The 26,795-nt window shown below is 59.4% G+C and overlaps 1 protein-coding gene across 2 annotated transcripts; it reads left to right on the forward strand.

Annotated features, from left to right (window-relative positions):
* Positions 1-1,709: 1,709 nt before the first annotated feature.
* Positions 1,710-25,466, forward strand: LOC139021631 (scavenger receptor cysteine-rich domain-containing protein DMBT1-like). Of its 2 annotated transcripts, none has more exons than XM_070432033.1 (14): positions 1,710-1,785; positions 3,049-3,090; positions 3,946-3,990; positions 5,851-5,904; positions 6,758-6,802; positions 8,658-8,711; positions 10,637-10,966; positions 13,030-13,353; positions 14,945-15,268; positions 16,632-16,955; positions 19,018-19,341; positions 21,399-21,722; positions 22,680-22,706; positions 24,926-25,466. In XM_070432033.1, exons 1-13 carry the CDS (start codon positions 1,725-1,727, stop codon positions 22,691-22,693), a joined length of 2,265 nt encoding a protein of 754 aa, XP_070288134.1. In that variant the 5' UTR covers positions 1,710-1,724; the 3' UTR covers positions 22,694-22,706; positions 24,926-25,466. The 2 variants fall into 2 exon arrangements, with proteins under 2 accessions (XP_070288134.1, XP_070288135.1); XM_070432034.1 differs by lacking the exon at positions 24,926-25,466 and adding an exon at positions 23,467-24,823.
* Positions 25,467-26,795: the final 1,329 nt, after the last annotated feature.

Raw genomic sequence — 26,795 nt, forward strand, 5'->3', positions numbered from 1 at the left:
CGGGCTATTTTTAGTTTTACTAAAGAAATGGTGGCAGCCTGTGTGAGTCCCTTCTCCCTGTTGCTCTTTGTTAACAGTAACATGTATGGGGGACATCCTATATAATAAAGAGGTAATATGCAAATTGACCGCCACACTCTCGCACAAATGGCTGCCCCATGTGGTCACAAGATGGCCAGCAGGGGAGGGCAGTTGTTGGAGACAAGGCCTGCAGGGGAGGGCAGTTGGGGGCGATTAGGCCTGCAGGGGAGGAAAGTTGGGGGCGATTAGGCAGGCGGGGGAATAGTTAGGTATTGATCAGGATGGCAGGGGAGTGGTTAGGGGCCATCAGGCAGGCAGGCTGGTGAACGGTTGGGAGCTAGCAGTCCCGGATTGTGAGAGGGATGTCCGACTGCCAGTTTAGGCCCGATCCCACAGGGAACAAGGACGGGTCAGCCGCGGGAAGGCGTGCGTCGGGCAATCTCGCCCGCTCTCAGGACGACGTTCCCGGTCCGAGCTGAGCTGTCCACGGCGGCTCAGGGTCTGCTGGCAGGACCCTCGTGCCTCGTGCTCACTCAGGCCTTGTTCCCCGTCCGGTCTCCCCACTCCTGGGTGCGGTGACTCCTGTAGGGGTGACTGTCTCAGGGAAACTGCCCCTGCCATCGGATTTGGGTGCTTTTCTGCAGGTTCCCATGGCAAGTGGCGTTAATACCTCCAAGGGGGGAGGGGAGATATCTGTAACACTATCAACAATAAAAAATACTTTAAACAATTAAACAAATAATTACAATAACAACAAAAAACACACAATAATTTTCCTCCATAAAAAAATAATATGAATAAATAGCCCAGCTGGTGTGACTCAGTGGTTGAGTGTCGACTTATGAACCAGGAGGTCAGGGTTTGATTCCCGGTCAGGGCACACGCCAAGGTTGGGGGCTCGATCCCCAGTGTGGGGTGTGCAGGAGGCAGTGGATCCGTGATTCTCTCTCATCATTGATGTTTCTCTCTCCCCCTCTCCCTTCCTCTCTGACATCAATATATTTAAAAGTAGTGTTTACAAAAACCCTAGGAGAGGGGCTGTGCACAAGGCAGGGGGAGATCAGGGCTGGTTTTGTGGGTTTGCGAGGTCCGTCCCACCCCCATGACCCCCAAGAGCAGGATCTGAAACCCTGTGAGATGTCAGGTGGCCCGGCCGGAGCCCCGGTCCTTGGCCCTGTGCCATGGGAATAGTGTGAGGTCCAGACGCCGGGGCTGCTGCTCGCCTGGCCACAGCCTCGGCCTCCGTGGACTCGCCGGCCTCCTCCTGCCCCGTCTGCGTGAATGTCACCCTCGCTCTCCCAGGCCAGGGGTCAGATCACTGCCCTGCCAGGCCCGCCTGGCCCAGAGAGGGGCCTTCCCTTTGGCACCGGGGCTGTTTGCCCAGCAGCCCACATCCTGCTCAGGCTGCCTTCCCATGAGTTCACCAAGTCCTCGGGCGCGAAGATGGGGCCCCGCAGGCCACGTGCCAGGAGGAAGTTGGAAGCGGGTCCCTCAGGTCCACTCGGCGGCAGGTGGGGAGCAGCCGGATGATCCGAGCGGCATCGATCGCACACACCCTCGTCGTCCCACAGCTCAGCCGGGACCGTTACGCTTCCTCCCTGTTGATTTATGGCATCAATAGGAAGGTCATGCCCAGGACACGCCTCCTGGCGGCTGGAACCCATAAATATCGAGGCGTCTGTGTTCCCAGCAGAGCCGTCACCATGGGGCTCCCCAGGGTCACCCTGGGAATATGTCTGCTGCTGGGCCGTGTCCTCCACACAGGTACTGTCTCCTCTGCATCTGCTCAGCTCACGGGCAAACCCCACTCGCTCGGATTTGGGAAGGAAGCGCTTTTCTGGTTGTTTCCGCCTGAGAAAGGCCAAGGTGGTGGTTAGACGAGGCCGGGGGCCGCTGGTCTCAGAAAGGCTCCTGCAGCGAGGAAGGGGCGCCAGGCCTCCGCGTGGCCGTGGGGTGAGACCCGACAGTGGGCGGGAAGCCGGCCCTGCACGACCCTCAGGGCGCTCGGCAGGCGGCTCTGGCTCGGTCACTCCTGTCGCCCAGGGCGCCGGCCAGGCAGCGGGCTCAGATGGGACAGCGAGGGTCCCGTGTGAGTGCCTGTCGCTCCTGCCTCAGGGGTGGCGGGAAGCCTGTGCTCAGCTCGGCTCCCTGTTCTTAGAGGGTCAACGGGAGCACGTGCCTACAGGGTCAGGGCGAATCGGAGGGACCGTCCCCGCTCAGTGCCTGCCTGTCGTTCCTCTCTCTCTCTCTCTCCATTCTCCCTCCCTCCTTCCTTTTCTCTCTCTCTCCCCTCCTTCTGTTTCTCCCTTTTTTCCTTCCTTCTCTTTCCTCCTTTGTTCTCTTCCTTCCCACCTTCTACTCCCCGCCCCCCAACGCCCCCCAGACACACCTTCTCTGATGTCCCTTTTGCTAATTCATGAATGTCAGAGGACAGGGCAAAACACCCGGATTTCCAGAGACCTTTTAGCCCACACTCCTGCCCCAGGCCTCCAGGGAAGCTCTGAGATGAAGTTCCTGGGAAATGGCTTTCATGAAAGCAGCGCCCAGACCACGCCCTCGGAGCCTGGTGGGGAGCAGGCGTGTGGGGATGTGTGTGCACTGCATGGGGCCACCAGCAGACCAGCTGGGGACACCCTCCTTTCCTTCTTTTTTAAATAGAATATTTTTATTAGGAAGGGAAGGAGGGAGGGAGAGAGAGAAACATCAATAATGAGAGAGAATCATGGATTGGCTGCCTTCTGCATGCCCCTCTCTGGGGATGGGGCCCGCCACCCGGGCATGTGCCCTGATCAGGAATTGAACCCGGGACCCTTCAGCCCACAGGCCAGCGCTCTACCCACAGAGCCACACCAGCCAGGGCCAAACCGCCTTCTAAAGTGAAAGAACGGGAGGCTGAGTAGGTTTGTTGACTTTTGCAAAGTCACACAGGAAGGCAAAACCCCGATGAGAACACAGCTCAAATTTCATTCCGTCCTCAGTTCCCCTCAGCGGAGACCTGATGTTCTGTTTCTGCTTCTTCCCCTCCAGCCTCTGCCGCCACCACAGTCCTCAGGATTCCTCCTGCGACAGGTAACGAGGAATGTTCCCCGGAGCCCTCCCTGCGGGCACGATACCAAGTGTGCCCTGAGGCTGCCTCTTCCTTGGGAGAACTCAGGGCGGGGGTGAGGGATGTGGAAGCACGTGGTGCCCGGGGAGGCCTCGGGGGACACAGGGGCGCGGCTGGGACAGGAGGTCCTACACTGTCCTCGTCCCAGGGGGTTGGGAAGAGCCCGTCAAGGCCGGGTCAGCCACTCACCCGCAGCTCCCAGTCACGCCTCATCCATGTTCGAGGGCAGGTATCGCTGTCCCTTTTCTTTTCTCATTTTAAAAAAATACATTTTTATTGGTTTCAGAGGGGAAGGGAGAGGGAGAGAGAAACATCAGTGAAGAGAGAGAATCATGGATCGGCTGCCTCCTGCACGCCCCACACTGGGGATCGAGCCCACAACCCGGGCCTGTGCCCTTGACTGGAATCAAACCCGGGACCCTGCAGTCCGCAGGCCAGTGCTCTATCCACTGAGCCAAACTGGCCAGGGCTGGGGGTGCATGTTGAGAAATGGCCCCTCCTCCTGGGGGTGGGGGGCTACCCTCTCAGGAATATTGGGGGGTAGACACATGCCGTCTGAGGGTGTCTGAGCCGCAGGGCTGGGCACTTGGTACTCGAGTCCCCTGTTGTGAATGAGGGCGGGAGTCGGCGGGTTCTGTGGTGGATCTGTGGAAGGAAGCGCAGGAGGGGAGGGTGGTGATGGGTCAAGGGCCCCTGTGGCGTCCGGGCATCAATCCAGGGGCAGAGGGTGAGTTCCGCCTCACAAGGAAGGGGCGTAGCCTTGCTGCAGGGGTGGCATAGGGAGGCCCCAGCACTGACCTGTTCCCTCTGCTCTGCAGCTTCTCTGCTTTCCACGGAGGAGACCCTGACAGCAGCCGCGGAAGGTAACGCTTGTCACGTGGGATCCCTGTGGGCCCCCCCCACCACCGCACCCTGACCGGGGAGAGGTGCAGAAGTGAGAGATGGGGTGCTCAGCACCCAGGGCCTCTGAGCAAGGCCTCGGGCTGCAGGGTGTCCTGGCCACGGGCTGTGCCCCTCCCCAGAGCTCCAAGGTGGGGCTCGGTGACCCACCCTCAGGGGGTCCTGCCGCCCAGGCCCAGGGCCCCCCCCCCCCCCGTGGCCCCCCCAAGCCACGCTGGTCCCTGGCCAGGCTCAGGTGCTGGGATTCAGGCTGAGGGGCCCAGCGAGGCAGGTGCACACCTCTGAGCAGCATCCTGGCCTGTGCCCTCCCTGAGCCCACATCAGGGCACCTCGGACCATCTCGGCACAAAAGGACCTTGGTCCTCCCGCCCGTGGGGCAGAGTCTGTGCCCCCCTGGGATTCCCCCTCCAGCGACAGAGCTGGGGTGCAGGCCACACAGGCCGGGTGCCGGCAGCCTGGGCTTTGGGAAGGAAAGTCACCGCCCTTTCTCCCTGGGAAACGCTGGCCCTGAGACAGGAGAAGGACAGCCTCCAGGCCAAGGCCTGGCCAGGACCCAGCAGGGACCAGGGACCCCGGCATTTCTCTTTCTCGGGTCCCGGGTTCCCGTCCCCAAGGCCCACGGCATCAGGCCCGGCTGGACCTTCCTTGTCCAGTCCCGCTGGTTAGGGACAGAGATGTCGCTGGAGCCGAGGCGAAGCCTGGCTTCATCTTCTGTGAACGTGTCCCCTCCGCGGACTCTCAGGGGCAGCGGTGGGAGGAGGACCCCTGGCCCTCGGAGGCGGTTCCCCGAGACCCTGCCCCGTGTAAGGAATGTCCTGGGCCTGACGAAGCCCGAGGCACCAGTGTCCGGCCAGGCCTGGAGGGAGGGCTCAGGTGCGGGGCCCTCTGCCTCTGACAGGCCTGCAGATAGGACTTCCCCAGACCTGCCAGGCCCTCCTGAGGGGAGAGGGGGGTCACACCTCGAGATCGAAAGGGCCCTGGTGCAGAAGCCCAGGAGAGACTCAGAGGACGCAGGCTCTGGGTGCAGTGGTTTGAGCAGCTGCCAGGTCATCCTCTCTCCACGCCCAGCACCAGGCCGGCTCTTGCTGGCGCCGTGGGCAAGCCCAGGGCTCCTTGAGGCAACTCGACAACCACAGGCTTCAAGCCAGCCTCGCACTGACCAGGGAAACATTAGAAGCATTTCCAGGGAAGTGAAAGCAAAACCAGTCCGCCGTTCAGCCCCCCCCTCACACACACACACACACACACACACACACACACACACACACAACTACTATTCCACACGGTGCTAAGGATGGAGCCAGTGCAATGAGACGGGAGGACTTGCTGAGCAGTGCCGAGATGTGAAGGTTTCTTCTGTACCCATTTCCTGGCGCCGGCGTGGGTCCCATGTGGAGGGCCCAATGCAAGCTCGGCAGGTGGATGGGAGACACCCCTTCCCCTGAAGAGCCTTGAAATACATTTTTATTGATTTCAGACAGGAAGGGAGTGGGAGGGAGAGAAACATCCATGAGGAGAGGGAATCATGGACCGGCTGCCTCCTGCTCGCCCCACACTGGGGATCGAGCCCCCAACCCGGGCTGTGCCCTTGACCAGAACCCGGGACCCTTCAGCCCACGGGCTAGCGCTCTACCCACTGAGCCACACCAGTCAGGGCCAAACCGCCTTCTAAAGTGAAAGAACGGGAGGCTGAGTAGGTTTGTTGACTTTTGCAAAGTCACACAGGAAGGCAAAACCAGATGAGAAAGCGGCTGAAGTTTCGTTCCGTCCTCGGTTCCCCTCAGCGGAGACCTGACTTTCTGTTTCTGCTTCCTCCCCTCCAGAACCTGTCACGGAGGCTGCCGCCACCACAGTCCTCAGGATTCCTCCCGGGACAGGTAAGAGGAATGTTCCCTGGAGCCCTCCCTGCGGGCACGATACCAAGTGTGCCCTGAGGCTGCCTCTTCCTTGGGAGAACTCGGGGCGGGGGTAAGGGATGTGGAAGCACGTGGTGCCCGGGGAGGCCTCGGGGGACACAGGGGCGCGGCTGGGATGGGAGGTCCTACACTGTCCTTGTCCCAGGGGGTTGGGAAGAGCCCGTCAAGGCCGGGTCAGCCACTCACCCGCCGCTCCCAGTCACGCCTCATCCATGTTCGAGGGCAGGTATTGCTGTCCCTTTTCTTTTCTCATTTTAAAAAATACATTTTTATTGGTTTCAGAGGGGAAGGGAAAGGGAGAGAGAAACATCAGTGAAGAGAGAGAATCATGGATCGGCTGCCTCCTGCACGCCCCCCATGGGGATCGAGCCCACAACCCGGGCCTGTGCCCTTGACTGGAATCGAACCCGGGACCCTGCAGTCCGCAGGCCAGTGCTCTATCCACTGAGCCAAACTGGCCAGGGCTGGGGGTGCATGTTGAGAAACGGCCCCTCCTCCTGGGGGTGGGGGGCTACCCTCTCAGGAATATTGGGGGGTAGACACGTGCCGTCTGAGGGTGTCTGAGCCGCAGGGCTGGGCACTTGGTACTCGAGTCCCCTGTTGTGAATGACGGCGGGAGTCGGCGGGTTCTGTGGTGGATTCTGTGGAAGGAAGCGCAGGAGGGGAGGGTGGTGATGGGACAAGGGCCCCTGTGGCGTCCGGGCATCAATCCAGGGGCAGAGGGTGAGTTCCGCCTCACAAGGAAGGGGCGTAGCCTTGCTGCAGGGGTGGCATAGGGAGGCCCCAGCACTGACCTGTTCCCTCTGCTCTGCAGCTTCTCTGCTTTCCACGGAGGAGACCCTGACAGCAGCCGCGGAAGGTAACGCTTGTCACGTGGGATCCCTGTGGGCCCCCCACCCCCCACCCTGACCGGGGAGAGGTGCAGGATGAGAGATGTGGTGCTCAGCGCCAAGGGCCTCTGAGCAAGGCCTCGGGCTGCAGGGTGTCCTGGCCACGGGCTGTGCCCCTCCCCGGAGCTCCAAGGTGGGGCTCAATGACCCACCCTCAGGGGGTCCAGCCACCCAGGCCCAGGGCCCACCCCCAAAACCCCCCCAAGTCATGCTGGTCCCTGGCCAGGCTCAGGCTCTGGGATTCGGGCTGCGGGGGCCCAGCGAGGCAGGTGCACACCTCTGAGCAGCATCCTGGCCTGTGCCCTCCCTGAGCCCACATCAGGGCACCTCGGACCATCTCGGCACAAAAGGACCTTGGTCCTCCCGCCCGTGGGGCAGAGTCCGTGCCCCCCTGGGATTCCCCCTCCAGCGACAGAGCTGGGGTGCAGGCCACACAGGCCGGGTGCCGGCAGCCTGGGCTTTGGGAAGGAAAGTCACTGCCCTTTCTCCCTGGGAAACGCTGGCCCTGAGACAGGAGAAGGACAGGCTCCAGGCCAAGGTCCGGCCAGGACCCAGCAGGGACCAGGGGACCCCGGCATTTCTCTTTCTTGGGTCCCGGGTTCCCGTCCCCGAGGCCCATGGCGTCAGGCCCGGCTGGACCTGCTCTGTCCAGTCCCGCTGGTTAGGGACAGAGATGTCGCTGGAGCCAAGGAGAAGCCTGGCTCCATCCTCTGTGAATGTGTCCCCTCCCCTGACTCTCAGGGGCAGCGGCGGGAGGAGGACCCCTGGCCCTTGGAGGCGGTTCCTCGAGACCCTGCCCCGTGTTAGGAATGTCCTGGGCCTGACGAAGCCCGAGGCACCAGTGTCCGGCCAGGCCTGGAGGGAGGGCTCAGGTGCGGGGCCCTCTGCCTCTGACAGGCCTGCAGATAGGACTTCCCCAGACCTGCCAGGCCCTCCTGAGGGGAGAGGGGGGTCACACCTCGAGATCGAAAGGGCCCTGGTGCAGAAGCCCAGGAGAGACTCAGAGGACGCGGGGCTCTGGGTACAGTGGTTTGAGCAGCTGCCAGGTCATCCTCTCTCCACGCCCAGCACCAGGCCGGCTCTTGCTGGCGCCGTGGGCAAGCCCAGGGCTCCTTGAGGCAACTCGACAACCACAGGCTTCAAGCCAGCCTCGCACTGACCAGGGAAACATTAGAAGCATTTCCAGGGAAGTGAAAGCAAAACCAGTCCGCCGTTCAGCCCCCCCCTCACACACACACACACACACACACACACACACACACACACACAACTACTATTCCACACGGTGCTAAGGATGGAGCCAGTGCAATGAGACGGGAGGACTTGCTGAGCAGTGCCGAGATGTGAAGGTTTCTTCTGTACCCATTTCCTGGCGCCGGCGTGGGTCCCCTGTGGAGGGCCCAATGCAAGCTCGGCAGGTGGATGGGAGACACCCCTTCCCCTGAAGAGCCTTGAAATACATTTTTATTGATTTCAGACAGGAAGGGAGTGGGAGGGAGAGAAACATCCATGAGGAGAGGGAATCATGGACCGGCTGCCTCCTGCTCGCCCCACACTGGGGATCGAGCCCCCAACCCGGGCTGTGCCCTTGACCAGAACCCGGGACCCTTCAGCCCACGGGCTAGCGCTCTACCCACAGAGCCACACCAGCCAGGGCCAAACCGCCTTCTAAAGTGAAAGAACAGGAGGCTGAGTAGGTTTGTTGACTTTTGCAAAGTCACACAGGAAGGCAAAACCCAGATGAGAAAGCGGCTGAAGTTTCGTTCCGTCCTCGGTTCCCCTCAGCGGAGACCTGACTTTCTGTTTCTGCTTCCTCCCCTCCAGAACCTGTCACGGAGGCTGCCGCCACCACAGTCCTCAGGATTCCTCCCGGGACAGGTAAGAGGAATGTTCCCTGGAGCCCTCCCTGCGGGCACGATACCGAGTGTGCCCTGGGGCTGCCTCTTCCTCGGGAGAACTCAGGGCGGGGGTGAGGGGATGTCTGGGTCAGAGCACAGGGAGGCCCCTCTGTGGGGACGACCATGCTGACCCCGCCAGCCCCGCCCCACAGACCTGGGGCGCCAGGGGGCACCTGTGCACCAAGCTCCAAGCCACGAGGGAGCCCCAGGGATGTGCCCAAGCCCCTCCCGGTCTCCAGGAGGCACAAGGGGCCCTGAGCCTGGGGGAGTGACGGGCGCCACGCCCCAGGGATCGCGGTGCTGCCCAGGGGCTGCCGGGAGGGGGGCAGGTGGCCCCGCAGCCTCTCCGGGGGGCGCCCGAGGGCACTTCTCCCGGACGCCCTCCGAGGACACACGGGAGGAGTCCGGGTGGAGGGGCTCTCGGACGGACTGGGATGCACCCCAAAGGGCCTAAAGCATGACACGTAAGAGGAACACGTCAGAGGAAGGCGGGTCATGCTCCTAGGGAACCACAAGAAGCCCCGAGCAGGGCAGGGTGGCCGCCTACTCACTGCCATGGACGGTCACGGGGCGCGTCCTTCGACCTGGCAGGATAGCAGGTCCCTGCTCAGGCCCCGGCTGCTGTCCCGGGAGGGGCTGCTGTCCTCCCAGCCTGGCAGAGGCCCTGGCACCTCCCCAGGCTTTGCCTGAGGTCACCCAGGCCCACGGAGGAGCCAGCGAGCTGCCCAGCGGGAGGACCTGCCCGGAGCCATGCAGCTCCGCCCTGGGGGCCTGTGCGGCTCAGGGGGGCGCTCCTGCTCTCCGTCCTCGGCGCGGTCGCGGGCAGCAGGACCTGTGGTTGCGCCAGGTCCTCGACCACGTCCACTGACTTTTCTGACGAAGATGCAGAGTCGGGGCCGCCCCACAGTCTTGCCAGCGAGTACCTAGCTCAGGAAGGGACACGCCCGGTGGGTAATGCGGGCGCACAGGCCGCACTAGAGATGAGGAGGGGGAGGCTCGTCTCCAGCGGGACCATCCTTGCTGATGACCCAGCTGAGCAGGAGGCTGGTGCACACGCAGAGCAAGTAGCAGGACGGGCATGGGGAGCGGTCATGGTTCCGACACAAGATTTAGGAAGGTCTCCTTCCGGAGACGCCTCACCAGGACTCTCTTTGTTGTTCCTTCAAGACGCATGGCCAGCTCATGCCATAGCTGCCTCAGCGAGAACCAAATGTACATCATCCTATCACCCTCCCAGGGCCCCTCTGTGAGTCTGAATCACGTCTGGGATGGAACGTGACAGGAAGAGGCTCCGCATGGGCCATCCTCATCCTTGTCCCTGTAGGGGGGTAGGACCAGAGGATGGGCTCTAACCAGGTCCTTGTTAGACATGGTTGGCTGAAGTCTTGTCTCCAGAATGCTTCTGGGAGGAGGCTCAGCCAAGGCCCTCCCCCGTTGCTCAGTGTCAGCCCTGGAGGCCTCCTGGAACCTGCTGAGAGCCCTGTGCAGACTCAGCCTCAGGGGGTGAGAGTGCCCGTCCTCTCCGGTCTGGCAGACGTGGTCCCATCACCTCTGAGGGCTTTACCTCAAGTGAGGCAGGACCATGGAGTAGAAATAAGTGGCCAAGGGGGGCATGGTCTTGGCCTGTCCCCAGTGCTGTGGAACTCTACCCTCTGTGGCCCTGGTGGATACAGGGGGCAGTCCTCACCCCATGGGCAATCCTGGGGCTCCCTACCTAGGAGCACCCTTAGACCTGGCAGGACAGGACTTTCCGATCCTTTCCCTGTGGTGGAGATGAACCCCTGGGGTGTGAAAGCTGACTGCCTGCCCTTGGGCATGGCCATGAAGGAGGCCCTGGGTCTGAACCTGCCTCAGGCCTGGAGATCAGCACAGACAGTGAGGAGGTGTCCTTGTGTCGTCCTCTAGGTTTAAGGACCAATTCAGGTTTGGCCCTGAGGCTGGTGAACGGCGGTGACCCATGTCAGGGCCGCGTGGAGGTCCTCTACCAAGGCTCCTGGGGCACCGTGTGTGACGACGGGTGGGACATCAACAATGCCAACGTGGTGTGCAGGCAGCTGGGCTGTGGCGAGGCCAAGTCAGCCCAAGGAAGTGCCTGGTTTGGAAAGGGCTCAGGGCCGATCGTGCTGGACGACGTGGGCTGCTCAGGACACGAGTCCTACCTGTGGAACTGCCCGCACAGGGGCTGGAACTCACACAACTGTGGGCACGGAGAGGACGCCGGCGTCATCTGCTCAGGTGGGCCCCCCAAGTCTGTTCTCCTTCATGGGTGCTGTTTTCTCAGCGAGTGTGTCCCTCAATCTGTTTCTTGTCAAAGTCTTTCTTTATTTCTTGTTCCCTTGAAGAGTCTTAGTTCTCTGCTTAGTTCAGTATTAGTCTGTGTCCTGGTGCCAGGTGTAAGCAGGTGAATGAGGACCTAAATGAGTGTAAGGATCACACCTTCTGCTGACAGACACACGCCAGCAGCACAGGCAGTGTTGTGAGTTGCCTGGGAGGAGGCCCGTGGGTAGAGGTGCTGTGACCCTCACATGGCTGGCCTGCATTCGGGGCTCAGGAGTCCTTGCCTGTCAGTCTCTCCAGGGAAATTGGATGCAATCTCTGCACCAGGTCTGCTCTGCGAGGGCAGCGGGCCCTCTGAGACCCACCGGGCTATGCCTTGTAGTTGCCTATGGTCAGGCCTGAACATCACACGTGGGATTGGAGCCCTGAGTAGACTCCTCACTCTTGGCCCCTCCATGCCTCCTAAAAGCTGGGTGGCAGACAGTTTCCTCGTGTCAACTCTGTGCCTCCATCTAGACACAGACGGAATCACCTGGACCTCAGCACCAATGCCCCGGGTCTTCCTGGGCCCTGGCGGGGAGTGTCCCTCCTGGGTTAGATGGCAAAGGCCCCACCTTCCAAGGCAGGGGACCAGCATGGCTGATCCTCCACCTGCTCAGTGTCTCCCACAAGGCCTCTTGCTGTGCGCCCTTCTGTGCCACATGTCTGATCCAACGCCCTCTCTCTCACAGCTGCCTGGCCCTGTCCACCGCCATGCCAGCTGAGTCCCACTGCCTCTGACACTCCCTCCCTGCTCTCCGCACAGCACACCAGGAGCGCCTGGCGGGCACTGTGCCACTTTCTGCCTCCCAGTCCCCTCCCTGATGTGTAGATGGTACAGTTGTGTCCACAACACATTGACCCTTGGGTCTGACTCAGAGGGATAAGGGCATTCTGGCTACAGTGCTTACCCGCTCAGTGACAGGGGACTCTCTGTCCTGGGGACATTCTGCTCCCTGTGCTGAGGCAACAGACACCCTTCATCCATGGACCCCAGACAGAGCCTAGGAGATGCTTTTACCAAAGGACACTGCGTCAGGAGCTCAGCTCGGTTGCTCTCACAGATGGTAGCCCTGGTTGCCATTGTCAAGGACATTCAAGGGCATGGTTTTACCTGGTGGCAAGCTCTCAGAAAGGACAGCTTTCTCCCATAGCCACAGAGCTTCTCAGTCCACCCTGTCCCTGACCCCATGACCCCCTGATCCCAGTCACAGCTCAGCAGACCCGACCTTGACCCTCTGCTCTCCTTTCTAAGGTGCTCTGATTTCTCTCTGGTGGGTGGTAAACAAGTCCTTCCTTGGTTGAGCTTCCCTTGGTCTGGCTAAAGCATCAGCATTCAGCACTGTAGCCTCCAGGCCATGGTGACCTTCTCAAATCTTGTGTTAGATTCCTCAGGCGTCACCCCATCCAACATGGAGGGTTCCCCCACCTCCCAGAATCATGGATTCCCTTCACCTACCAGTCATGGGACATATTAGTCAGCATGTTTTAGTTTGCAAGTGACAGTAGCCCAACTCAAACTCTTTGAAGCCAGACGAGCAGTCCATGGCTCACACATGAGGGACATCTCCTGGCAGAGCCAGCTTCAGGTGCTCCTGGACCCAGACGTTCCAAGATTGTCTCCGTGCGCTTTGCTTACTCCTGCTTTCTTATGTGTATGGGCTTCACTATGAGCTTGCTTTCTGCACAGGGGACACTGCTAGTGCCAACGGTGGGGCTCCGCACGTTGTCCTGCATCCCAAGGCGACATGGTGGGAAACCAATTGAAGAACATGACTCCCACAGCTCACACCCATAGGTGCTGTACCCAGCTCCATGAAGATAAAGGGTTTTGGAGGAACTTTGGTCCAGTCTTAATGTAGGGGAACGTTACCCCGAACACTAAGGCTTGGCCCCTGGAAGAATTAGGAACCTCTCGCACACCTCAGAGCCTCTTTCTTCAGGCTACATTGCACACAGTGAATTTTCCCCTCCCTTTCTAGGAGCCGATGCTGGTTTGGCCCTGAGGCTGGTGAACGGAGGTGACCGGTGTCAGGGCCGCGTGGAGGTCCTGTACCAAGGCTCCTGGGGCACCGTGTGTGATGATGGGTGGGACACCAAAGACGCCAACGTAGTGTGCATGCAGCTGGGCTGTGGCGAGGCCAGGTTGGCTCTAGGAAATGCCTGGTTCGGACAGGGCTCAAGACAGATCGTGCTGGATGACGTGGCCTGCTCTGGGCACGAGTCCTACCTATGGAGCTGCCCGCACAGGGGCTGGAACTCCCACAACTGCAACCACGGAGAGGACGCCAGTGTCATCTGCTCAGGTGCGTATCCTCAAGTCTGTTCTCCTTTCATGGGTGGTGTTTTCTCAGCGAGTGTGTCCCTCAATCAGTTTCCTGTCAAAGTCTTTCTTTATTTCTTATTCCCTTGAAGTGTCTTAGTTCTCTGCCTAGTTCAGTATTAGTCTGTGTCCTGGTGCCAGGTGTAAGCAGGTGAATGAGGACCTACACTGAGTGTAAGGATCACACCTTCTGCTGATGGGACCGAACACGCCAGCAGCACAGGCAGTGTTGTGAGTTGCCTGAGAGGAGGCCCGTGGGTAGAGGTGCTGTGACCCTCACACGGCTGGCCTGCATTCCGGGCTCAGGAGTCCTTGCCTGTCAGTCTCTCCAGGGAAATTGTGTGCAATCTCACCCCACAGCCGACCAGGAGCTCCTGGCGGGGACTGTGCTAGTTTCTGCCTCCCAGTCCCCTCCCTGATGTGTAGATGGTACAGTTGTGCCCATAACACATTGACCCTCGGGTCTGGCTCAGAGGGATAAGTGCATTCTGGCTACAGTGCTTACCCACTCAGTGACAGGGGACTCTCTGTCCTGGGGACATTCTGCTCCCTGTGCTGAGGCAACAGACACCCTTCATCCATGGACCCCAGACAGAGCCTAGGAGATGCTTTTACCAAAGGACACTGTGTCAGGAGCTCAGCGGGGTTGTTCTCACAGATTGTACCCCAGGTTGCCATTGTCAAGGACATTCAAGGGCATGGTTTTGGCTCATGGCAAGCTCTCAGAAAGGGCAACTTTCTCCCATAGCCACATAGTTTCTCAGCCCACCCTGTCCCTGACCCCATGACCCCTGACCCCAGTCACAACTCTGCAGACCCGACCTTGACCCTCTGCTCTCCTTTCTAAGCTGCTCTGATTTCTCTCCGGTGGGTGGTACACAAGTCCTTCCTCGGTTGAGCTTCCCTTGGTCTGGCTAAAGTGTCAGCATTCAGCACTGTAGCCTCCAGGCCATGGTGACGTTCTCAAATCTTGTGTTAGATCTCCTCAGACTTCACCCCATCCAACATGGAGGGTTCCCCCACCTCCCAGAATCATGGATTCCCTTCACCTGCCAGTTATGGGACATATTAGTCAGCATGTTTTAGTTTGCAAGTGACAGGAGCCCAACTCAAACTCTTTGAAGCCTTAAGAACACTCCATGGCTCACACATGAGGGATATCTAGTGGCAGGGCCAGCTTCAGGGGCAGTGGATCCATGTGTTCCAAGACTGTTTCTGTGCGCTTTGCTTACTCCTATGTTCTGTGTATGGGCTTCACTATCAGCTTGCTTTCTGCACACGGGTCACTGCTAGTGCCGACGGAGGGCCACCTGTCTTTGTCCTGCATTGCAAGGCCAACATGGTGGTAAACCAGTCAGAGAACATGCCTCCCACAGCTCACACCCATGGGTGCTGTACCCGGCTCCTTGAAGATAAATGATGATGGACGGGCATTTTTCCAGTCTTAATTCGGGGGAATGTAATCCTGAAAATAAAAGGTTTGGACCCTGGAAGAATTTGGAACCTCACCCACACCTCAGAGCCTGTTTCTTCAGGTGACACCAGAGACAATTAATTTTTTTGTCCCCTTCTAGGAGCCAATTCTGGTTTGGCCCTAAGGCTGGTGAACAGCAGTAACCCATGTCAGGGCCGCGTGGAGGTCCTCTACCAAGGCTCCTGGGGCACCGTGTGTGACGACGGGTGGGACACCAATGACGCCAACGTCGTGTGCAGGCAGCTGGGTTGTGGCGGGGCCAGTTCAGCCCCAGGAAGTGCCCGGTTCGGACAGGGCTCAGGGCCGATCGTGCTGGACGATGTGGACTGCTCAGGGCAAGAGTCCTTCCTGTGGAGCTGCCCAAACAGGGGCTGGAACTCCCACAACTGTGGGCACCACGAGGACGCCGGCGTCATCTGCTCAGGTTGGCCCCCCACAAATCTGTTCTCCCTCATGGGTGGTGTTTTCTCAGCGAGTGTGTCCCTCAATCTGTTTCCTGTCAAAGTCTTTCTTTATTTCTTGATCCCTTGAAGAGTCCTAGTTCTCTGCCTAGTTCAGTATTAGTCTGTGTCCTGGTGCCAGGTGTAAGCAGGTGAATGAGGACCTACACTGAGTGTAAGGATCACACCTTCTGCCGACGGGACCGCACATGCCAGCGGCACAGGCAGTGTTGTGAGTGTGCCTGGGAGGGGGCCGGTGGGTAGAGTTGAAGTGACCCTCACATGGCTGGCCTGCATTTGGGGCTCAAAAGTCCTTGCCTGTCAGTCTCTGCAGGGAAATTGAATGCAATCTCTGCACCAGGTCTGCTCTGCGAGGGCAGCGGGCCCTCTGAGACCCACCGGGCTATGCCTTGTAGTTCAGAAGCTCATCAGGGTTGATCGCACAGATTGTAGCCCTGGTTGCCATTGTCAAGGACATTCAAGGGCATGGTTTTGGCTCGTGGAAAGTTCTCCGAAAGGCCTCTTTCTCCCCTAGCCACAGAGCATCCCATCCCCCCTGCCCCATCCCTGACCCCAGTGACCACTCAGCAGACCCGACCTGACCCTCCACACTCCTTTCCAAGCTGCTCTGTTTTCTCATCAGATGGGTGGTACACAGGTCCTTCCTAGGGTGAGCATCCCTGGGTCTGGCCAAAGTTTCTGCATTCAGCACTGTAGGCTCCAGCCGGGGTGATGTTCCAGAATCTTGTGTTACACAATCTCAGGTATCACCCCATTCAATGTGGAGGATCCCCCCACATCCCAGAATCATGGATTCCCTTCACCTACCTGTTATGGGACATATTAGTCAGGATGTTTCAGTTAGCAAGTGACAGGAGCCCAACTCAAACTCTTTGAAGCCAGAAGAGCACTCCATGGCTCACACACGAGGGACGTCTAGTGGCAGGGCCAGCTTCAGGTGCAGCTGGATCCCGGCGTTCCAAGACTGTCCCGTGCCCTTTGCTTACTCCTGCTGTCTGTGTGTGTGGGCTTCTCTATCAGCTTGTTTTCTCACGTGGGTCATTGGTAGTACAGACAGCTGCCAACCACTTTGTCCTGCATCCCAAGGCCAACATGGTGGGAAACCACTTGGAGAACATGCCAACCACAGGTAAAACCCATGGGTGCTGTACCCGGCTCCTTGAAGATAAAGGGTGATGGACTGGCTTCGGTCCAGTCTTAATTCAGGGAATATAATCCCAAAAATAAAAGGCTTGGACCCTGGAAGAATTAGGAACCTCACTCACACCTCAGAGCCTCTTTCTTCAGGCTACACCAGAGACAGTGAATTTTTCCCTCCCCTTCTAGGAGCCGATGCTGCTTTGTCCCTGAGGCTGGTGAATGGTGGTGACCGGTGTCAGGGCCGCGTGGAGGTCCTCTACCAAAACTCCTGGGGCACCGTGTGTGACGACGGGTGGGACATCAATGACGCCAACGTGGTGTGCAGGTGGTTGGGCTGTGGCCGGGCTAAGTCGGCCCCAGGAAATGCCCGGTTCGGACAGGGCTCAGGACAGATCGTGCTGGATGACGTGGGCTGCTCAGGGAACGAGTCCTACCTGTGGAGCTGCCCGCACAATGGCTGGAACTCCCACAACTGCAACCACGGAGAGGACGCCAGTGTCATTTGCACAGGTGCGTCTCCCCATGTCTGTTCTCCTTCATGGGTGCTGTTTTCTTAGTGAGTGTATCCCTCAATCTGTTTCCTGTCAAAGTCTTTCTTTATTTCTTGTTCCCTTGAAGAGTCCTAGTTCTCTGCCTAGTTCAGTATTAGTCTGTGTCCTGGTGCCAGGTGTAAGCAGGTGAATGAGGACCCAAGTGAGTGTAAGTGTCACACCTTCTGCCGACAAACACACGCCAGTGGCACAGGCAGTGTTGTGAGTTGCCTGGAAGGGGGCTCGTGGGTAGAGGTGCTGTGACCCTCACATGGCTGGCCTGCATTTGGGGCTCAGGAGTCCTTGCCTGTCAGTCTCTCCAGGGAAACTGGATGCAATCTCTGCACCAGGTCTGCTCTGCGAGGGCAGCGGACCCCCTGAGACCCACCGGGCTATGCCTTGTAGTTGCCTATGGTCAGGCCTGAACATCACACGTGGGATTGGAGCCCTGAGTAGACTCCTCACTCTTGGCCCCTCCATGCCTCCTAAAAGCTGGGTGGTAGACAGTTTCCTCGTGTCAACTCTGTGCCTCCATCTAGACACAGACGGAATCACCTGGACCTCAGCACCAATGCCCCGGGTCTTCCTGGGCCCTGGCGGGGAGAGTCCCTCCTGGGTTAGATGGCAGAGGCCATGCATTCCAAAGCAGGGGACTGGCATGGCTGATCCTCCACCTGCTCAGTGTCTCCCACGAGGCCTCTAGCTGTGCCCCCTTCTGTGCCACGTGTCTATCCGACGCTCTCTCTCTCACAGCTGTCTGGCCCTGTTCACCACCATGCCAGCTGAGTCCCGCTGCCTCTGAAGCTCTCTCTCTGCTCACCGCACAGCACACCAGGAGCTCCTGGCGGGGACTGTGCCACTTTCTGCCTCCCAGTCCCCTCCCTGATGTGTAGATGGTACAGCTGAACCCACAACACATTGACCCTCTGGTCTGGCTCAGAGAGATAAGCGCATTCTGGCTACAGTGCTTACCCACTCAGTGACAGGGGACTCTCTGTCCTGGGGACATTCTGCTCCCTGTGCTGAGGCAACAGACACCCTTCATCCATGGACCCCAGACAGAGCCTAAGGGTTGCTTTTACCAAAGGACACTGTGTCAGGTGCTCAGCGGGGTTGCTCTCACAGATTGTACACCTGGTTGCCATTGTCAAGGACATTCAAGGGCACAGTTTTGGTTCATGGAAGCTCTCAGAAAAGGTCTCTTTCTCCCGTAGCCACAGAGCTTCTCACCTCACCCTGTCCCTGACCCACTGACCCACTGACCCCAATCACAGCTCAGCAGACCTCACCTTGCCCCTCTGCCCTACATTCTAAGCTGCTTTGTTTTCTCACCAGATGGGTGGTACACATCCTTCCTTGGGTGAGCATCCCTGGGTCTGGCCAAAGTGTCAGAATTCAGCACTGTAGCCTCCAGGCCAGGGTGACATTTTCTAATCTTGTGTTAGATCTCCTCAAACATCACCCCTTCCAACATGGAGGGTTCCACCACCTCCCAGAATCATGGATTCCTTTCACCTACCCGTTATGGGACATATTAGTCAGCATGTTTTAGTTTGCAAGTGACAGGAGCCCAACTCAAACTCTTTGAAGCCAGAAGAGCACTCCATGGCTCACACATGAGGGACGTCTAGTGGCAGGGCCAGCTTCAGGGGCAGCTTGGTCCAGGCGTTCCAAGATTGTCTCCATGCGCTTTGCTTACTCCTGCTTTCTGTGTGTATGGGCTTCACTATCGGCTTGCTTTCTGCACATGGGTCACTGCTAGTGCAGATGGCAGGCCTCCCCTCTTCGTCCTGCACCCCAAGTCCACATGGTGGGAAACCAATTGGAGAACATGCTTCCCACAGCTCACACATATGAGTGCTGTACCCGGATCCTTGAAGATAAAGGGTGATGGATGGGTTTCAGTCCAGTCCTACTGTGGGGGAATGTTAACCGGAACCCTAAAGCCTTGGACCCTGGAAGAATTAGGAACCTCAACCATACCTCAGAGTCTCTTCCTTCAGGCAACACCAGAGACAGTGAATTTTCCCCTCCCCTTCTAGGAGCCGAAGCCGGTTTGGCCCTGAGGCTGGTGAATGGAGCTGACCAGTGTCAGGGCCGAGTGGAGGTCCTCTACCAAGGCTCCTGGGGCACCGTGTGTGACGACGGGTGGGACACCAATGATGCCAACGTGGTGTGCAAGCAGCTTGGCTGTGGTGAGGCCAGTTCAGCTCCAGGAAGTGCCCAGTTTGGACAGGGCTCAGGCCCGATCTTGCTGGATGACGTGGGCTGCTCAGGGAATGAGTCCAACCTGTGGAGCTGCCCAAATAGGGGCTGGAACTCCCACAACTGCAACCACGGAGAGGACGCTGGCGTCATCTGCTCAGGTGGGTCCCCCCAAGTCTGTCCCCCTTTCCTGGGTGGTGTTTTGTCAGTGAGTGTGTCCCTCAATCTGTTTCCTGTCAAAGTCTTTCTTTATTTCTTGGTCTCTTGAAGCGTCCTAATTCTCTGCCTAGTTCAGTATTAGTCTGTGTCCTGGTGCCAGGTGTAAGCAGGTGAATGAGGACCCAAATGAGTGTAAGGATCACACCTTCTGCTGACAGACACACACCAGCAGCACAGGCAGTGTTGTGAGTTGCCTGGGAGGGGGCTCGTGGGTAGAGGTGCTGTGACCCTCACATGGCTGGCCTGCATTCAGGGCTCAGGAGTCCTTGCCTGTCAGTCTCTCCAGGGAAATTGGATGCAATCTCTGCACCAGGTCTGCTCTGCGAGGGCAGCGGGCCCTCTGAGACCCACCGGGCTATGCCTTGTAGTTGCCTATGGTCAGGCCTGAACTGCACACGTAGGTTTGGGGCCCTGAGTCGACTCCTCACTCTTGGCCCCTCCATGCCTCCTAAAAGCTGCGTGGCAGACAGTTTCCTCGTGTCAACTCTGTGCCTCCATCTAGACACAGATGGAATCACCTGGACGTTGGCACCAATGCCCCGGGTCTTCCTGGGCCCTGGCAGGGAGAGTCCCTCCTGGGTTAGATGGCAAAGGCCCCGCCTTCCAAGGCAGGGGACTGGCATGGCTGATCCTCCACCTGCTCAGTGTCTCCCACGATGCCTCTTGCTGTGCCCCCTTCTGTGCAAGGTATCTATCCGACGCCCTCTCTCTCACAGCTGCCTGGCCCTGTCCACCGCCATGCCAGCTGAGTCCCGCTGCCTCTGAAGCTCCCTTCCTGCTCACCCCACAGCCCACCAGGAGCTCCTGGAGGGGACTATGCCAGTTTCTGCCTCCCTGACCCCTCCCTAATGTGTAGATGGTACAGCTGAGCCCACAACACATTGACTCTCTGGTCTGGCTCAGAGGGATAAGTGCATTCTGGCTACAGTGCTTACCCACTCAGTGACAGGGGACTCTCTGTCCTGGGGACATTCTGCTCCCTGTGCTGAGGCAACAGACACCCTTCATCCATGGACCCCAGACAGAGCCTAAGGGATGCTTTTACCAAAGGACACTGTGTCAGGAGCTCAGCTCGGTTGCTCTCACAGATTGTAGCCCTGGTTGCCATTGTCAAGGACATTCAAGGACATGGTTTTGGCTGGTGGCAAGCTCTCAGAAAAGGCCTCTTTCTCCCGTAGCCACAGAGCTTCTCAGTCCACCCTGTCCCTGACCCCATGACCCAGTCACAGCTCAGCAGACCCGACCTTGACCCTCTGCCTGCATTTCTAAGCTGCTCTGTTTTCTCTCCAGTGGGTGGTACACAAGTCCTTCCTCGGTTGAGCTTCCCTTGGTCTGGCTAAAGCGTCAGCATTCAGCACTGTAGCCTCCAGGCCATGGTGACGTTCTCAAATCTTGTGTTAGATCTCCTCAGACGTCACCCCATCCAACATGGAGGGCTCCCCCACATCCCAGAATCATGGATTCCCTTCACCTACCAGTCATGGGACAAATTAGTCAAGATGTTTTACTTTTCAAGTGACAGGAACTCAACTCAACTTCTTTGAAGCCAGAAGAGAACTCCATGGCTCACACATGAGGGACATCTAGTGGAAGGGCCAGCTTCAGGGGCAGCTGGATCCAGGCGTTCCAAGACTGTCTCCGTGTGCTTTTTTTACTCCTACGCTCTGTGTGTATGGGCTTCACTATCGGCTAGCTTTCTGCACAAGGGTCACAGCTAGTGCCAACGGAGGGGCCCCCCCACTTTGTCCTGCATCGCAAGGCCACATGGTAGGAAACCAATTGGAGAACATGCCTCCCACAGCTCACACCCATGGGTGCTGTAACTGGCTCCTTGAAGATAAAGGGTGACTGACGGCCTACAGTCCAATCCTAATGCGGAGGATCGTATCCCTGAACAATAAAGGCTTGGCCCCTGGAAGAATTAGGAACCTCACCCACACCTCAGAGCCTCTATCTTCAGGAGACATGGGAGACAGTGAATTTTTCTATCCCCTTCTAGGAACCAATACTGGTTTGGACCTGAGGCTGGTGAATGGCGGTGACCGGTGTCAGGGCCGCGTGGAGGTCTTCTACAAAGGCTCCTGGGGCACCGTGTGTGACGACAGTTGGGACACCAATGACGCCAACGTGGTGTGCAGGCAGCTGGGCTGTGGCGGGGCCAGGTCGGCCCCAGGAAGTGCCCGGTTCGGACAGGGCTCAGGCCCGATCGTGCTGGATGACGTGAGCTGCTCAGGGCACGAGTCCTACCTGTGGAGCTGCCCACACAGGGGCTGGAACTCCCACAACTGCAACCACGGAGAGGACGCCGGCGTCATCTGCTCAGGTGCGTCGCTACCATTCCTGGTGGCCCTTCTGGGCTAATGCTGCTGAGAACACACCCATTCCCCCAAGCCAGGGCCCCCCTGAGCCTCATACTGTCCCCCAGGCACTGGAATGACTCAGGGCCACAGGCTGTCAAGTGCTAGGTCACCTGCTCAGACTACAGGTCAGATTGGTGGGTCCATGCGTCCAGTATCCTGAAGGCAGTGCATGGAACTGGCTCGAAGGGGCCTGAGCTCCGTGTTCATGCCCAAGAGGCAGCTTCCTGAGCACAGAGAGGAGCCTGCCCTTGTGCCCCCAGAGCCAGCTCACTGCCACCTGCAGGGTGTCTGGGGCTTCCAGCAGGGCAGCTGGTCCCTGGGTGTGGGGGTTGGTGAGTTCCTCCCCTCTGTGAGGACGGTTCACCTGGGGGCTCCAAGACAGTGAAGCAGAAGGGACACCCTGAGAGCACAGAGGTCCTTTGTGAAGGACAGAGAGAGTGGGAGGGAGCAGGGGGAGGTGGGAGATGGTAGGTGGCCAATGAATGGAAGGAACCAATGGGGGCCTTGGGGATGGGGCATTATGACCGCATGTAAAAGTCTAGAAATCTGTGTAGTAGACTCTCAATATCAAAATGGGTCAAGGTTGAGAGATCAGTGTGCACATTGATTGACCCCATTTGGTGGGGTCATACCCTGTTCACTCTCTGGGGTCAACACCAGGGCCCTGGTGGCCTGTCCCAGGCATGACACTGGCTTCCATTATCTGGACAGGAAGTGGTCGGGTTCAGGGAGGCTGGTGATGGCAAGGGACAGAGGGCGTGGCTTTGGAAGGACTGCGAGGTTTGGGGCAGCACTGCTGTGTCCACCCGGAGGCCATGTGCACGGCGTCAGCTCCGTGTGTAGAAGCTGAGGGTCATCAAACTGGGATCTGGGCCGGGCACCTGGGAGCTTGTTGTCTGACTGTCCTTTTCTTCCCTCAGCTGCTCAGCCCTGAACAACCTGGTCAGGTGAGTCCCAGCCACCTCTCCTGGGATGTCCCTCTCTCCTGCACACCTCTGCCGGTCGGCCCTCTCCAGCTGACCCATGGCTCTTTGGACCCCATCTGGACCACACTTTTGCCCTCTGTCTCCTTAACTATTGGGGGTGGGCAGAATCCAAAGACTCTGTCTGTCCATCCTCCTTGTGAGTTCTCATCAGATACTAGTGGCCATCCCAGGGGAGAGTGGCCGTTGGTCAAGAAGTACCTCCCCTTCCATGAAGGTGGCCCCGTGGCTCCAGGCAGAGGAGGGCTTTGTGGGATAGTGGACACTGATGCCCATTGGCTTTCTGATGACGGGACAGCAGGCTTCCGGGTTCTCTCCTCCTGTCACACCTGCCGCACCCTGAGGGCCAGCATGGTCATACCCGCATCCCAAGGTGGCAGGGACAGTGCCTGGGGCTGGCAGTGAACATGTGATGAGGGTTCTTTGGAGTTGCCCTTGACCCCTTTCTGACCCGGTGGGGCTACACTCATGATCCAGGACACGAGTGTTCATCGACGTGTTTGTGGGGCTCAGGCTGCACCGTGTGGTGGGCATGGACGGCGTGTCGGGCTGCGGTAGGCGGTGCAGAGTGCAACAAGCCCTTTGGCCGCCTTCCTCCCAATTTCCTGGTCAACAAGGGACGCGTGTCGCGTTTGGCCTAAGTGGCGGGGGCAACGGGGAGCCAGCATTCTGCCAAGGGCCATTGGGATATTTTTTAAATATACATTTTTATTGATTTCAATAGGAAGGGAGAGTGAGAGAGGGAGACACATCAATGATGAGAGAGAATCATTGACCGGCTGCCTCCTGCACGCCCCACACTGAGGATCGAGCCTGCAACCTGGGCATGTGCCCTTGACCAGAATCAAACCCGGGACCGTTCAGTGAAGGCTGATGTTCTATCCACTGAGCCAACCTAGGGCCCATTTGGGTCTTGATGGCGTCATCCGAGGGCCGTACACATCGATCTACTGAAGATGCGCGGCTCCATCTGGTCAAACTTCTCGTGAACTCACCCTGAGGCCCGGCAGGGCCAGAGCCAGTGATTCTAGGGCCTCACTCGGCCTGCAGGCGGGACGTCCCCCAGCTCCGGCCTAGTGGGTCCGGACCTGGGAGGCAGACACACCTGACCTCTCACCTCTGGGTTCTCACCTCCCCGAGCCTCACTCCTCCTCTGTCAGACACAACTGCTCACCACCCCCCCCCCACCCCCCACCCCCGTCAGGACTGTGAGGGGTTGTGGTGGCTTTTGTTAGTATCATTGTCGTCACCGATATTAACACATCAATGACCACATGGTCACTCCTGTCCGCCTTAACCCCCCGCAGTCCCCGGGGAAAGAAGTGGGGTCCAGGCGGGGCCGCGAGGGCGGGTGTGGGGAGCGTAGCTGTCAGCGGCCTGTGTCCCCTCGGGCGCAGGTCACACACCTCTGGCCGCTCTCTCTCCTGGTGTCCGCGCTCAGGCTGTCCCCAGGTGCGGCCCATTCTAGGCTCTGTCCTTCCTCATCCATTCATTCCACGCCCACCTCCTGGAGGCCTCCCGGGTGCCAGGAGACAGAGAACTAAACGCAGATCAATCCCGGCCGGCGTGGCTCAGGGGTAGAGTGCGGACCTGTGAACCAGGAGGTCAGGGTTCGATTCCCGGTCAGGGCACAGGCCTGGGTTGCAGAAGCGAGCAGGAGGCAGCAGATCCATGATTCTGTCTCATCATTGATGTTTCTATCTCCCTCTCCCTCTCCCTTCCTCTCTGAAACCAATAAAAACATATTTTTTAAAAATAATTAAAAGAAAAAGGAAGACAGATTGAAGCCCCCCCCCCCCAAAAGCTTACCCTGAGGCCAGTGAGCACAGGGCACGGCACCCCCAGGGGAGTCGAGCTGTGGAGGCAGCGGCAGGGCAGAGGGTGGGTGTCTGAGGCCGACAGGGACCCTGCTTGCTCCTCTCCTCCCCCCTCTTCCCACGGGCGCTGGGGCCCGGGTTCCCCTGGCCTGGGTCCCATGTACCCATTTCCCCACTGGGCTGAAATGTTCCCGCTCCCCCACCCCGTCCACTGGGAGCCTCCAGCCACAGTGAACCTCACAACCCTCCCCTGGTCCCAGGGCCCATAGGACCCAGCGACGCTCCCGCCCGCCCTCAGCCTCCCTCCCTCCAGGCCTCAGTTTCCCGCTCGGCACTCCCCGCTCTCACTCCTCTTCCTCCCACCAGACAAGCAGCTCTGAGGGCATCGCCTGCCCTGGGACCACCGCCCCACCTGTGTCCTGTGTCCGCCGGCTCGTCCTGACCAACCTCCTCTGCGTCCCCACCCGCGGCCACAGCCGGAGCCACCACAGCCTGCCACCTCTCGGGGTCACACGGGAGCACCCCCCCTCCCCGTGGCCTCTGCTGCTGCAGTGTGACCTCGGAATGCACAGGGCGGGGCTCCCACCCCAGGGCCCTGGACCCGAGGGGACAGGAAGCAAAGGGTGCCCGAGCCTCGTGCCCACAGACTGTGCCCGCTCTGCCAGGCACCGGGCGGGGGCTGGGGTGGGGGAGGGAAGTCAGGGGCCGGTTTTCCTAACACCGGGCTGGCACCGGGACTGAGGGTCAGGCAGGAGCATGGCCGGGACCCTCAGGGCAGCCGTGAGCCACACCTCCCGCCGAGAGCCTTCCCCGGGGGCCGCCTTCCTGGCTTCTAGAACCCGCTGCTCAGGCTGCAGCTGCCCTGCCAGGTCGTGGACGAGCTGAATAAAGAGCATTTTCACAGCAAGTGTTGGTCTGGTCACTATGGGGACTCCCCTGCGCCCGGGATCCCTGCAGATGGAGCGAAGGGGGAGGGGGAGGGGGTCCCGGGCTTCCAGAACCTTCTGGGGGATGGAGACTGTACTGGTGGGTGCCAGTCCTCCCCAAAGCAGGAAATGGGGAGAGAAAGGCCAGAGTGCGGGCGCCACCATCATTCCTGGAGTCGGGACCAGGCACGGAACAGACTGGCACCTGGATGTGTGGGGGAGGGGGGAGAAGAAGAGATAAACCAAAGAACTCAGGCCTATAGGCAGAGCCATGGCACGGCCATCGGGGGAGGGGGGCTGGGGAGAGGGGGAGGGGGCTGGGAGACATCTGTAAGACTATCAACAATAAAAATCCATTTATACATGGGGGCAAAAACCCAAAAGACAAAATTTCAAAATAAAAAGCAATCAGATGCCGAGAGAGGAGAGCAGCCGCCCTGTCACCCCACACGTTGTCCACGAGGGGTCTCCCCGCCCCCAGGAGCCGCCATGGGGAGCCTGGGAATTGCTGAGTGGCCGGACCCCATGGGGATGGAGGCTCCCCTCTGAGCGTAAATGTGCCAACATCACAGCAACACGGGCGCCTCTGCCTGGCCAGGGCTCTGTCTCCTCTGGGTCTCAGGTCGTCTCCGGGCTGGGGGGCTGGGGGTCTGGGGGGCTGGGGGTCTGGGGGGCTCGGGGGCTGGGGGGCTGGGGGCTGAGAGTAGACGCCCCCACCTGGGCCCTGTGAGGCTGGGGTGCGGGCTTGGCCGGCCTGCACGTGGCTCCAGGGAGAAACGGACAGACAGGTGGCCCCAGGACCTGGGAGGAAATAAGGCCCCGTGCGCTGTCCACAAAGGCAGTGCATCTGCCCAGACGGGAGAGAAGCCAGCCCGGGGCTGTGGGGTGAGGGAGGGCAGGACCCCGTTTCCCATCCTGCCCTGGGAATGCGCACGTCCCCCCTCTTCCCCCCGCCCCCCCCCAGCCCCCGAGCCCAAGGAGCCCCGAGCAGCAGGCGCCAGCAGGAGCCCCCGGCTTCCTCTGAAGCTGACTGGGGCGCCCAGCTTTGCCTGCGTCCTCCCCGCAAGGGCAGGTGGGGTTCTGTGATTTCAGGGGAGAAGGGGCCCCTCTGGGTGGAGGCGGCCCGGCTCCAGGGCTCAGAGCGACTGGTCACCGGGACCCTGACCTGCCTCCCTGTGTCCACCCCCTTGGCAGTGTGACTGCCATTTCTCCCACGAAGACATGACGTCCACGTGGCCGGTCCGCTCAGTTGGTTGAGTTGGTTGGAGAGTCACCCTATACACCAGGGTTTGCGGTCCCTCCTGGTCAGG

Source organism: Myotis yumanensis, unplaced genomic scaffold (assembly GCF_028538775.1).
Source record: "Myotis yumanensis isolate MYYU_CA2020_CCGP unplaced genomic scaffold, mMyoYum1.0.hap1 SCAF_13, whole genome shotgun sequence".
Taxonomy (NCBI): Eukaryota; Metazoa; Chordata; class Mammalia; order Chiroptera; family Vespertilionidae; genus Myotis; species Myotis yumanensis.

What these genes read in the sequence shown, in the direction of transcription:
- LOC139021631 (XM_070432033.1), top strand. Translation starts at nt 1,725, where the DNA reads ATGGGGCTCCCCAGGGTCACCCTGGGAATATGTCTGCTGCTGGGCCGT. An exon ending in CCTGACAGCAGCCGCGGAAG is followed by an intron (nt 6,803 to 8,657) that starts GTAACGCTTGTC and finishes CCTCCCCTCCAG; the next exon opens with AACCTGTCACGGAGGCTGCC. An exon ending in CGCTGGCGTCATCTGCTCAG is followed by an intron (nt 19,342 to 21,398) that starts GTGGGTCCCCCC and finishes ATCCCCTTCTAG; the next exon opens with GAACCAATACTGGTTTGGAC.